Source organism: Diceros bicornis, chromosome 14 (assembly GCF_020826845.1).
Source record: "Diceros bicornis minor isolate mBicDic1 chromosome 14, mDicBic1.mat.cur, whole genome shotgun sequence".
Classification (NCBI taxonomy): Eukaryota; Metazoa; Chordata; class Mammalia; order Perissodactyla; family Rhinocerotidae; genus Diceros; species Diceros bicornis.
This window is the reverse complement of record NC_080753.1, coordinates 63,341,847-63,355,559: the sequence shown is the minus strand read 5'-3', so window position 1 is coordinate 63,355,559 and position 13,713 is coordinate 63,341,847. Positions and strand designations below refer to the sequence as shown.

General features: G+C 42.9%; 1 protein-coding gene across 3 annotated transcripts in view; it reads right to left on the bottom strand.

Moving 5' to 3' along the window:
• Positions 1–403: 403 nt before the first annotated feature.
• The window catches only part of SERPINB6 (serpin family B member 6), a 29,710-nt gene continuing 16,400 nt past the window's right edge, over positions 404–13,713 (bottom strand). For all 3 annotated transcript variants that reach the window (XM_058555379.1, XM_058555380.1, XM_058555377.1), the window contains exons 4-7: positions 12,552–12,669; positions 11,641–11,783; positions 1,151–1,306; positions 404–945 (exon numbers count right to left, since the gene is read on the bottom strand). In XM_058555379.1, the coding sequence (XP_058411362.1) occupies positions 541–945; positions 1,151–1,306; positions 11,641–11,783; positions 12,552–12,669 (822 nt within the window). In that variant the 3' untranslated portion in view covers positions 404–540. The remainder of the gene's footprint in view (positions 946–1,150; positions 1,307–11,640; positions 11,784–12,551; positions 12,670–13,713) is intronic.

Here is a 13,713-nt window from a genome sequence, read left to right as displayed (position 1 = left end):
TTAACTGGTCTCCCTGCCTCTGCGCTGGCTTCCGGAAAGCTCACAAGTTTTGGAATAGAGTTCCCCCTGAGTGTCTCTGAGACCTGCTCCCTGCAGCTCCTTGTGGCCTCCCACTAGCAGTGCCACTGAGTAGAGGAGAGAGAGGGGCACCATTTATCCTCCTGGGCCTGGAGAAGAGCAACACAGCCAGCTGTAAGAGCCTCACTCTGCCCAAGATGTAGACGAGGGGGCCTCGCATGGGTGTGAGGGTGGAGGGGACAGACGGCAGCTCTCAGAGCAGGGGATGTGCTAAGCAGCCAGTGCTGCCCCTGCCAAGGTGACCACAGACTCCCTGAACGGCAATTTCATATGCTAGAAAACACGTAACATGCAAACACACAAATACACAACAGCGCTGAACACAGTATTTCAAAGATAGGCCCTTTATTTTGAGATTGTCACCAAAGGTCACTTTGGGTTGCAGGCACACTGTGAAGCGTCAGAGGAAAAGGGGGTCGTTAGGAAACAGGAGAAGGGCTCCACACAGTGCCGACCATTTCCTTACGGGGAGAAGAATCGGCCACAGAATAGAATACCGTTGGTCTTGCTGTGCTGGATAAAGAAAAGGAAGGGGTGGTCAGCACAGAACCTGGGGATGATTCTTATACATCGCATCATCATGATGGCAGCAGTGGCAGCTGCGGCCTCTGTGCCTTCCTCGTTGACCTCCACAAAGGACCTATGTACGACCTTGGACAGATACAGGTCTCTCCTGGATGACATTCCAGAAAAGTCTGCCTTGGTCTGCTCGAAGGCATCAGTCATGCCCAGACTTCGAAGGACATCCTCCATGTCGTAATTCTCCTCCAGTTTAAATCTAGGGAGGAACACTTCCACCTCTTCTTCATCCATCATGTCTGGCCTCGTCCATTCTATGAATTTCTCATAAGTAAGTTCTTTTTCCACCTAGAAGAAGAGAGTTGAAGATGTAAGATCTAGGACGGTGCTGCTACGATGCGAACGCTCTACGCCATGCGGTATGAGATGGCAGTGGCGGGCAGGGATGCTAGCTCTAGAGCTAGTTCACTGGGAAGTGGGGAGAACTGCTAAGCAGCAGTTCAGACGTGATTCCCTTGCCATCACGGCACGATTACTGCTTAGCACTCGTTACCATTTTCAAATCAGTGTTTTCATCCGGAAGCATGATGATCATATTCAGCTCTTTGCCGACATAGGGAAGCATCAGAACTTTGGTGAATATTTCTCCTATGTAGGTCATTTTCAAGGTAGATTTCTTAAACATCATTTGCACAGGTTTCTCCTCATTCTGTAAAAGAAATGGATCAATATTAAGTTGAAACAAGACCCAGTTGACGCAAGGGACAAATGTGACAGAGCTGGCCACTCTGGGCCCCTAGACATACTCTCTTGGCTTCCAGAACACCACGTCAGCCCCCTCTTCTACTGGCTTATCTTCACTGCCTCACCCCCAAACCCTGGGGCACCCAGGGCTCAATCATGACGTTGCTTTGCCCTCGGTGATCTCATTCAGTCTCATGACTTTACATAGAATTCCCATATCTCCATCTCTAGCCCAGACCTCTTCCCCTGAATCTGGACTCATATTTTACTGCCTACTTGATACCTGCATCTGAACATAAAAGAGACCTCCAATGTCACACGTCACACTCGGCTCCTCGGGTTCCCTTCCAGGTCTGCTCCATCTACAAGTTCCCCCATCTCAGTTGACGATGATGCCATCCACCCCGTTGTCAAAACCCTGGCGTATCCTTGACCCCTGTCTTTCACACACCACATCTGACTCATTAGCAAATTATATTGGCTCTACCTTTAAAATACAACCAAAACCTGACCTGTTCTTCCACCTCCACTTCTGTCAGCCGAGCCCGGGGTCATCGCAACAACCCCCTACGTAATCTCCCTGTTCCTGAGCTTTCCTCCCACGGCTGTTCTCAGCACACTGGCCGGGGGGACCCAGCAAATCAAATCGTTATGTCAGGTCACGTCACTCTTTGGCTGCACACCCTTCCGTGGCGCCCCCTCTACTCCGAGGGAGTGAAAGCTGAAGTCCTTAAAGTGACCCATCATGGTGACAAGAGCTCACCATCCCCCGTGCCCTCTACTCCCATCTCCCTTTGCTCGTCTGCTGCAGTCACGTGGGCCCCTTGACGGTTCCCTGGGCAAACCAGGCCATTCCATCTCTGCCCAGTAAGCTCATCCCCCAGAACCTGGAGACAACACCCCCTTGCCACATTCTAGTCTTCGCTCAGTGAAGACCCTACCCTGCAACTGCACCCTCAACTGTGCTCTTCCTCTGAGTCACTCCCCCCATCTCATATGCTCCTCTTTTCTTCTTTATGCTTACTGTCTCTCCCCCAGAAAAACTTAAGCTTCATGAGAAGAGGGATGCTTTGCTGGTTTTGTACACACTGTAATAGCATCTAGCATGAAGCCTGGCACATCGTAGGCCCTCAACCCACATCTGCTGAATAAATGAATAAACAGCTAAAGGACAGGAGTAACTGAAAGGGCCGGGACAATTAACACATCTTACTAGAAAAAAACTGGATTTGTCACCAATGCATTCCTAGCCAGAACGTAAGAAAGGCCTGAGGACAGTGACCACAACCTACCCAACCGTCCTCCTCAGCTCCTGACTCCTGTGTAAGGTAAGACTAGCTCCCGTGAATTTACTGAACCCCGTGCGGCAGGCACAGCAGAAGGCAGGCTATAGTCTCCAGTTCTCTGGCATAGCACGTTACTCTGTATTAAACAGAAGAAACCAAAGACGTTTCTGTTTCAGCTTTTTGTCTGCGCCTCATGGAGGCTCACCTGAACTAGCCTCAGCCATGATGGCCCCCTGTCTTTACCACCTCACTCACCTCCTTGGCCAGCAATTGGCACACTTCTTCTGTTATGGGCCAGATAGTAAATATTTTCAGCTTTGTGGGCCATACAGTTTCTGTGACAACTACTCAACTCTGCAGTTGCAGCATGACGTATATAAACAAATAAGCATGGCTGTGTCCCAATAAAACTTTATTTTAAAAAAATAGGTAGTGGGCTGGCTTTGGCCTGCAGGCCATAGTTTGTTGACCCCTGTTAGGCAATTTCTCCCACTACACCTCCAGGGCCCAAAGACTCCAATCTTGTAATATATGAGGATCCAGAGTGACGTCAGCATCAAGGCACCACGTATTGCTCCCTTTTGTCTCCCCTTTGATTTACAACTAATGGGACATCTATAACTGAAAAAAAAAGTGCCTCTGCACAGCACACCAGGACACCTGAGGGATCCATCCATCTGTGCACCAAAAAGTGGGTGGATTGGATGGTAGAGGAGACAGCAGAGCGAGGGAAGTGGCAATGGAGCTGGTGGCAGCACAAAAGGCAGTGGCCAGTCTGGCAGCGAGCCAGCACAACCTATCTGGCAGAGGAGGTAGAGGGTAAAGATGGTGAGTTGGGGTCTGGCTGGCCATGCATGCTGCAGCTAGAGGGGCCAGGTGCTCTCTGAGGAGAGACTACAGTGACCCGGGGTAGAGAAAGGAAAGGGCAGTAGGCAGACAAAGAGAACTGAAGAAAAGCATCTCCTGCTCTCTTCCCCAGGAGGCAAGAAGACCATCCACAGCCTCTGAGACCACCCCAATTTGAGGATCCTCCTAGCAGGCCATGGGCACACCCAAAGCCCCAGGTGCTAAGTACACACCTCCCCTGGCTCTGCCACCACCCTTTCCTTTTTTTTTTCTGCATGTGCACCCAACCTGACCAGCTAAGAGAAACCAAAAACTTGGTGCTACAGTGCCACTTGCTGAAAAACAAAAGGAAGGCTCCTAACTACCAACCTGTTGAACTGTTGGAATCAAGGAAACAAAGCCTTTCCTAAATAAGATGTTTGCAACTTCAAATGTGGCAGCAGAGGCACTTCTCATCACATGCCATGAAAAAATCATGGTAATAACATATCATAAAATAAAATGACAATTCTCCAGCAACTGAACGAAAAGACACGGAATATTTCAATCTAACTTATAAAGAATTTAAAACAGCTGTGATGAAGAAATTCAACAAGCTACAAGAAAACTCAGAAATGTAATGATCTCAGGAATAAAATTAATGAACAGAAGAAGTGCTTTACCAAAGAGATTGAAATTCTAAAAAAGAACCAAACAGAAATTCTGGAGCTGAAGAACTTAACAAATGAGATAAAGAATACATTAGAACGCATTGGAAATAGAGCAGGTCAGACAGAAGAGAGAATTATTGAGCTCGAGGACAGAAACATTGAAATGATTCAGACGGAAGAGGAGGACTAAGATTTTTTAAACAGTGAGAGGAGCCCCTGCGCGCAGTGAGGCTCTGGTGGGGGAGGCACTGTTGGGGCCAATGGGCGAGCTACACGAGGGAAGTGGGTCAACAACATCCCACTGTTACGGGTGGGCTGGCTGGATTTTCCAGGTTCTTGTTTGGTGTCACAAAAGAATTTGTTAGCGAACACATGCAAGAAAGTTTTAAGCAGGAGTTTATTAGCAAAGTGAAAGTACACTCCAAGAGAGGGAGCAGGCAGGCTCAAGGTGAGCGCCCGCACTGGGGCTTGAGTAATTTTTAGGTTATATGGGTGGTAAAGGGGTATAGGAGGAGATTGAAGGGGTCCCTCCAATTAGCTTGTTGCCTACCCCCTCATGTCCAGAGGGGGAGTTTTTTCCCTTAGATGGTCCCTAGAAGATCTGTCATGGCATCTATACCCCACTAGGGGGGGTCAAAACCACAATGTAAATTTATTATGATTTTAGTATAATGAAGGTGAGGTGGGTGAGGTCAGGGTGCAGCAGGGTGAAGCTAGCTATGTGTATGTACGGCTGCAGACAGGACATTGTGCGCGTGGACGGGGCCCCTCCGAGGAGGCTTCTTCTATTGTGGTTTGTCAGCTTTTACCCCTTCCTCTGCTCATGTGTGACTTACTACCTGCATACAACACCAGTGCACACCCTGGTGGCCTGGGTACCCTCCTCTTCTGGGTGCTGTGAGGAGAACTGAACCAATGGACTCACACCAGCAGCAAGGCACCACTACCGCCACCCCAGTCCAGCTGCCCTTGGCTTCAGCGCTCCCACCATGGGGGCCTGGGCTCCTCAGCACACCCAGATCCAGAAGCCCCCAGAGCCTGTCCCCATCCTTTCAAAAGCCCCAGCACCACTCATGGCTCTTAAAAAAAAAAAAAGTGAAGAAACCCTACGAGAACTATCTGACTCCGTTAGAAGAGCCAATGTAAGAATAATAGGTATCCCATAAGGATAAAAGAGGGATAAGGGAGCAGAAAGCATATTTAAAGAAATAATAGCTGAGAACTTCCCAAACCTGGGGAAGGAACTGGACACACAAGTGCATGTAGCTCATAGAACTCCTAATTATCTCAATGCAAAAAGACCTCCTCCAAAGCACATTATATTAAAACTGTCAAAAGCCAATGATAAAGAAAGAATTTTAAAGACAGCCAGGGAAAAAAAGGCAGTAACCTACAAAGGTACCCCCATTAGGCTATCAGATTTCTCAGCAGAAACTGTACAGGCCAGGAGAAAGTAGAATGACATATTCAAAATACTGAAAGATAAAAACTGCCATCCAAGAATACTCTATCCAGCAAAGTCATCCTTCAGATATGAAGGAGAAATAAAGGCTTTTCCAGACAAACAAAAGCTGAAGGAGCTCATCACCACCAGACCTGCCTTACAAGAAATGTTGAAAGGAGCTTGTCAAGCTGAAACAAAAAGAAAAAAGTATGTGAAACTCTGATTAAGGTGATAAATAGTCAGAATTAGAATAGTGTAATTCTTTTTTAGAATAGCATATTAAACTATTAACTATAGCATAAAGGTTAAAGGAAAAGGGCATTAAAAATAACTATAGCTACTACAACTTGGTAACAAAATCATAGCACAAAAAGAGATAATTTGTGACATCAAAAATATAAAAGGGGAAGAGTAAAAGGATAGGACCTGTATAAGTGAATAAAGATAAATTGCTATTGGCAGAAAAAGGACTATTTTATCTATGAGATGTTTCATGTAAACCTCATGGTAACCACAAAGCAAAAATCCAGAGCAGAGACACAAAACATAAAAAAAAAGAGGAGACTGAGCAAACAACCAACGAAAACCATGAACTTACATAGGCAGGTAGAAATAGAAGGAAAAAGAAACAACAGACAGATAAAATAACTAGAAAGAAAAAGATAAAATGGCAGTAGTAAGTCCTAACATATCAGTAATCACCACAAATGTAAATGGATTGAACTCACCAATCAAAAGGCACAGAGTGGCTGGATGGATAAAAAAAACAAGACCCAACTATATGCTGCCTCCAGGAGACTCATTTCAGCTCTAAATTAGACACACATAGGCTCAAAGCAAAAGGATGGAAGATGATATTCTAAGCAAACAGAAACAAAAAGAAAGTAGGGGTAGCCATACTTATATCAGATAAAATCGACTTCAAGCCAAAAAGGCTAAAAAGAAACAAAGAAGGTTATTATATAATGATAAAGGGGTCAATACATCAAGAAGATATAATAATCATAAGTATATATGCTCCCGACACCTAAGCACCAAAATATATTAAGCAATTAATAACAGATCTTAATGGAGAAATAGACAAAAATACAATAATAGTAGGGGACATCAATACCCTACTACTAGCAATGGATAGATCATCCAGACAAAAAATCAACAAGGAAACGTTGGAAGTAAACACCACTTTAGAACAAACAGACTTAACGGATGTATACAGAACATTCCATCCAACAGCAGCAGAATATACATTCTTCTCAAGTGCACATGAAACATTCTCCAGGATAGATCATATGGTAGGCCAAAAAACAAATCTTAGCCAACTTAAGAAAACTGAAATCACACCAACTATCTTCTCTGACCACAATGGTACGAAATTAAAAATGAACAACAAGAGAAAAGTGAGAAGATCTACAAATATGTGGAAACTTCACTGGAGAATTCTACCAAACATTTAAAGAAGAATTAACACCAATCCTCCTCAAACTCTTCCAAAATATTGAGGAAGAAAAAACACTTCCAAACTCATTCTATAAGGCCAGCATTACTTTGATACCAAAATCAGATAAGGATACAAAAGAAAGCTAAAGACCAATATTACTGATGAATATAGATACAAAGATTCTCAACAAAATATAGGCAAACCGAATTCAAAAACACATTAAAACGATTAGACACTCAAGTAGGATTTATCCCTGAGATGCAAGGATGTTGCAACATACATGAATCAATAAATATAATACATCACATCAATAAAATGAAAGATAAAAATCACATGATCATCTCGATAGATGCAGAATTAGCATTTAACAAAATACAACACCCTTTCATGATAAAAACCCTTAATAGACCGGGCATAGAAGGAACATACTTCAACATAATAAAGGCCATATACAGCAAACTCATAGCTAACATTATACTCAATGGAGGTAAACTGAAAGTGTTCCCCCTAAGATCAGGAACAAGGCAAGGATGCCCACTCTCACCACTCCTATTCAATATAGTATTAGAAATTCTTGCTAGAGTAATTAGGTAAGACAAAGAAATAAAAGAAATCCAAATCAGAAAGAAGTAAAATTGTCATTATTTGCTAATGATATTATCCCATACATAGAAAATCCCAAAGAGTCAGTCAAAAAACTGCTGAAATTAATCAACAATTTCAGTAAAAATCACAGGATACAAAATCAACACACAGAAATCAATTGCGTTCCTTTACACTAATGATGAAGCGTGTGAAAAAGAAATAAAGAAAACCATCGCATTCATAATAGTATCATAAACAATAAAATACTTAGGAATAAATTTAGCCAAGGAAGTGAAAGATCTGTACGATGAAAACTACAAAACTTTGCTGAAAGAAATCAAAGCAGATAAAAACCAATGGAAAGACATTCCATGCTCATAGATTGGAAGAATAAATAGTTAAAATGATTATATTACCCAAATTATCTTTCATTTCAACGCAATCCCCATCAAAATACCAAAGGCATTCTTCACAGAAATAGAAGAAACAATCCTAAAATTCGTGTGAAACCACAAAAGACCCTGAATAGCCAAAGCAATCCTGAAAAAAATGACAAAGCCAGAGGTATCCTGCTTCCAGATTTCAAACTATACTACAAAGCCACAATAATCAAAACTGTATGGTACTAGCATAAAAATAGACACGTCGAGCAATGGAACAGAACAGAGAGCCCACAATTAAACTCTGGCATATATGGTCGACTAATATTTGACAAGGGAGTCAAGAATACAAAAATATGTAACGAACTCAGTCAACTCAATTATCAAAAAATAATAATAATAATAACAATGTGATTTAAAAATGGACAGAAGCGGCCAGCCTGGTGACACAAGTGGTTAAGTGCGTGCGCTCCGCTTCAGCAGCCTGGGGTTCACAGGTTCAGATCCCAGGCGCGCACCAACACATCGCTTGTCAAGCCATGCTGTGGCGGTGTCCCATATAAAGTAGAGGAAGATGGGCATGGATCTTAGCTCAGGGCCAATCTTCCTCAGCAAAAAAAAAAAAGAGAGAGAGAGAAGGATTGGCATTGAATGTTAGCTCAGGGCTGATCTTCCTCCCCCAAAAAAAATTAAAAAAAAAATAAAAATGGGCAGAAGAATTAAAGGAGGACAGAAAAATCCAAAGAGGACATCAAAATGGCCAACAGACACATGAAATCATCAGGGAAATGCAAATCAAAACGACAATGAAATATCACCTCACACCTGTTAGAATGGCTATCATCAAGAAGACAAGAGGTAACAGGTGCTGATGAAGATGTGGTGAAAAGGGAACCCTTATATGTTGTCAGAGGGAATGTAAATTGGTGCGCCACTATGGAAAACCATATGGAGATCCCTCAAAAAATTAAAAATAGATCCACCATACGATCCTGCAATTCCACCTTTGGGTACATACCCAAAGGAAATGAAAACAGGATTTCGATGAGATATATGCACTCCCATGTTTAGTGCAGCGTTATTCACAATAGCCAAGATATGGAAACAACCCAAATGCCCATCAACAGATAACAGATAAAAAAGATGTGGTATATATACACAATGGAATATTATTCAGCCAGGAGAAAGGAAGATGTCCTCCCATTTGCAACAACATGGATGGACCTTGAGCACATTATGCTAAGCAAGATAAGTCAGATAGAGAAGGACAAACACTGTATGATATCACTTATGTGTCGAATCTAAAAAAGTTAAACCTGTAAAAAACAGAGAGTAAAATGGTGGTTATCAGGGAATATGTAAGAGTGATGGTGTTTAAGGGTACAAACTTGTAACGAGTAGTAAATAAGCCATAGAGATCTAATGCACAGTATAATGAATATAGACAATAATAGTGTATGTAATTATATAATGTGATAAATATCACTACGTTGGCAATCATATTACAATATAGTCATGTGGCACATGATGTTTCAGTCAACCACAGACTGCATATACGACGGTGGTCCCATAAGATTAGTACCATAGAGCCTAGGTGTGAAGTAGGCTGTACCATCTAGGTTTGTGTAAGTACACTCTATGATGTTCAATCACCAAATTGCCTAATGATGAGATTCTCAGAACGTATCCCCATCATTATGCATGACAGTATATAAATGTATCAAAGTAACACACTGTACATCTTAAACTTACACAATGTTACATGTCAAATTTATTCAATAAAAAAATATAAATATATATAAGGATCCAATCTTAGTAACTGAATGATTCACTAAATATACAATTGTGTAGATGAGTTTCATCTTATTTAGAAATAAAGGAATTAAAAAGAAAACCTGTATCAACTCAAAATCTGTTTCCTTTCAGGCACACCCTCCCCTATAGGCTGGTGCACTCAGCACCCACTGCAACCCCTCTCCCCCTTGTCTTTGTCTACTGCAGGGACGGGAAAGCAGGACAGAATTCCTCACCCCCTGCAGCTAACAGAAGCCACAGGAAATCGTTCTGGACTATGAGACATACAAGAGAGGTTTCTCTTTCTGAATAGACAGCAGAACCTCCAAAGGAGTAGGCTTTTGCTCTCGCCCAGTGTCCATCCCCCTTCCTCCTGCCTGGACTACAGATGTGAAGACTGAGCCATCCTGTGATTGTGAGGAAGAAGGTCAGAAGGTCACATGCTAAGGATGACAGAGCAGGAAGAGAGAGCCAGCTCCCTGAGTGCGTCCCCCCAGGGCCACATCAGCCCCACTCTCTGCCCACCTCCAGGCCTCCTGCTAGGGGAGAGGAACATCTGTGAGTTAAACTATGGTGAACTGGGTGTTCTGGTACTTGCACTTGGAGGAAGTCCTAACATACATCTTGTTAAAAATTAATATAAAGGAGAGAAATAATCTAGTCAGGGGAAAATAACAACAATTCATTTCAGAATAAAGCTTGAAAGAAAATGTATTTCTTAAGAAACTGAAGGTTGAGGCTCAAGTCAGCCTGGAAGATCTAACTTATGGTCAATGATCAAGAATAGGCTGTAATCAATCTATTCTGTCTACTTTGGTGTATGTGCAAAAATCTCTACAATTAAACAAAAAAGAAAGAATACACTGGATTTGGTGAGTGAAAGATAAAGGACCATCAGCAAAAAACATCCTCAAAGCTGGAGGGAGCTCAACTCAGTGTCTAGCCTACATACATGCCCTTTTGTTTGCTTGTTTTAAAAAAAAAAAAAAATTGTGCTTGGGGCCAGCCCTGTGGCCTAGTGGTTAAATTCGGTGCGCTCCACTTTGGCAGCCCAGGTTCAGTTCCCGGGCGTGGATCTATACCACTCGTCAGCGGCCATGCTGTGGCGGCGACCCACATACAAAATAGAGGAAGATTGGCACAGATGTTAGCTCAATGGAAATATTCCTCAGCAAAAAAAAAAAAAAAAAAAAATCATGCTTGTATTATCCTTATTATCAAAGAAGACTGCAGACCACCTATCTGTTCAGTATTTACTGAGACGACTATGTCCAGGCACTTGTAAGACAGTAGTCTGCCCTCCGAGGGTGCTCAGCAGTGAGAAAGCAGTCATGTAACCACTGCAATGCTGCCATTGGGACCCACAGGGGGCGGGTGACAGCTCAGAGGAGGGGTACAGAAACCCGACTGGGGAGGAGGACCATCATGGAAGCCTTCCTGACGCTGCTGGGAGGAAAGGAGTATACAGGTACCAATGGGAATGAAGATGGAGAAATGGGTCGGATCCAGGTCTACAAAGAGCCTCATACACCATATTTTGGAGTTTGAACTTTATCTCAAAAGTTCTGGGAAGCCAAGAAGGACCTTAAGCCTGAGAGCTACACCATCCGATCTGCGATACAGATAGAACACCTGGCAACAGTATGGCAGGTGACATGGGGAGCCGGGCCGAGGAGTACGTAGCCACCTTTGATGACACAGCAAAGGAGAAGGGCGAGAGAAAGGCCTCAAGCTTGCTGGGGAGTCAGCTGCTGGGCTGCCTAAGGCCATACAGAAGCACAAGTTACTTGAGGTGACCCGTCTCGCATGTTTTCAAAACCAACATGAACATAGGGACTGTTTCCAAGAATCTCCTTTGATATTGCAAAACATTCACCTTGCTGACTTTAAATGGTCTTTCCTTGGTCTGCTGTTTGTCAAACTGATTATCCCAGTTTCCTTTGAAGTAGATGGCATTCACGAGAATCAGATTAGTCAATGGATTCACTGAATTTGGAGACAGTAACTCTGTAATTTTACCTAAAAGAAGAATGAAAGAACCAGTTAGCTAAAAGAGTTTCCTGATGCATGCATCGGGGACGATATTGAGAATGGGCCATCTCCTTAGGTAGTCAAGAGCACAGATAAAGGAGTTCACGGTCCCCCAAATATACCATGTAAAAGGATATTTGTCCTCAAAACAACCGCAGCAACAAAAACTTAAAAAGCTCTCGTAAGAAAAATACCATCACTTGAATAAAACACAAAATGAACACAATAATATGTGCAGGATAAATTCATAACACATACAACAGAAAGGACTGCTTGGTGCCTACGGTGTGAAGAAAGAAACTTAAAGGATGGTCAAAAGGTGAGAGGTTGTAGCCAGTGTAACAGTTTAAATGAAGGACGCAGGTGGCTGAGGGCTGCGCCAAGGGTCCTGCAGTAACGCACGGTGATCTGTGGAGCGTGAGCAAGGTGGGCAGGGAGGCAGCTTGAAACCTGAAATGCAATATTTTCTTTATGCGATGTGTGAAAAGACTCTTAACATTAACAACAAAAACATTCAAGTGTGGATTGTTCTGGAAAATGTATACCAAATATTGAGAGACATCACAGATTTGGTGATGAGAACAGGGAAACACTAGAGAAAATATCATACATCGACAATATTTCAGAAGCAGATTTTGTAGGTTTACAATGATTTGGAGAAAAGAACCATTTTTGTTTACATCTGCTGGTCCTGTGAAGGAACTATAATAAGATTGATTAAAACGCTATTAAAATAGAATCACAACATATTTTCACCTTCTGTCTTTTTGGCTACCCAGCTGTTGATGTGTTGTCTGGACTCCTCTGCAGCGCTGACAAAGTCAAGGTCTTCCATCTCTGCCTGGTAGAATTTGTGGCAGGCATCTCTGAAAGACTAGGAAATACAGAGTGACAAAATTGCACGGCCACAAAAATAATTAATACCAACAGCTTATTTCTGCATTATGCCAAATCAGAACATGGATAATTTTATGATTTACATATGTAATGTACAAATAAACATGAGGAATTAACCTAAAATCCAATTTCTCAGTTTTCAGCTACATTTAATTTGGCTTATAAACAAGTAACATAGTGGTCTGAATAGCAAATAAAGGTCATGACCTGCTGGCTCCTTTAAGGGAGTAGCTGTGACTCAGCGAGGTAAGAACCAAGACACCTGGACTCAGCAGCTATCACCTGTCCCTCCTGACCAGCCAGCACTTGCTGAGTGAGGGCCAGCACAGCAAGAGCACGAGCCTTCGACACTTCCAAACAACGGACTGTAGACCAGGGCCTGCTGTCCGTACAACGCGACACGTGTAATTCTACACACCACTCCCCACAACTCTCTGTGATGATGGAAATGCTCTGAGTCTGCACTGTTCAAAACTGTGCCTCCTGCAGCCACTGAGCACTCAAAACAAGGCCAGTGCCACTGAGGAACTGAACACTGAATGTAAGGACGACGCTGAGATTTAAGTGGCCACCTGTGTCCAGTGTCCCCGTTTGGGATGGCTCAGTTTTAAAGTGTGAGTGAGACTCAAAGAAGGTTTAAACTACAGTTTGTTAATAGAGTCTATGAATGACAGTGACATTAATGAACACCTACATTATCCACATAAAAGCAGAAAATTTGATGGAAAATAAATGGACTGAAATAACCAATATGTTGACAGTGCACTATGGAATGGTTTCCCAGTCTTTCCTTTGAACTCCTTAGGGCTAAATATTTAATTCCCCTTTTCAGGATTGTTTTTATATTACAACTTTTCACACTTCCCCTTCAGTATAGCATTAGACAGGCAACACAGCACGGTAGCCAAGAACACAAGTCCTGCGACTTCTTAGCTGTGTGACCTCAGAAAAGTCCCCTAGTCTCTCTAAGCTTCCTCATCCTCCCTGTAAATGAGGACACAGCAGCAGCCCCCCTCAGATG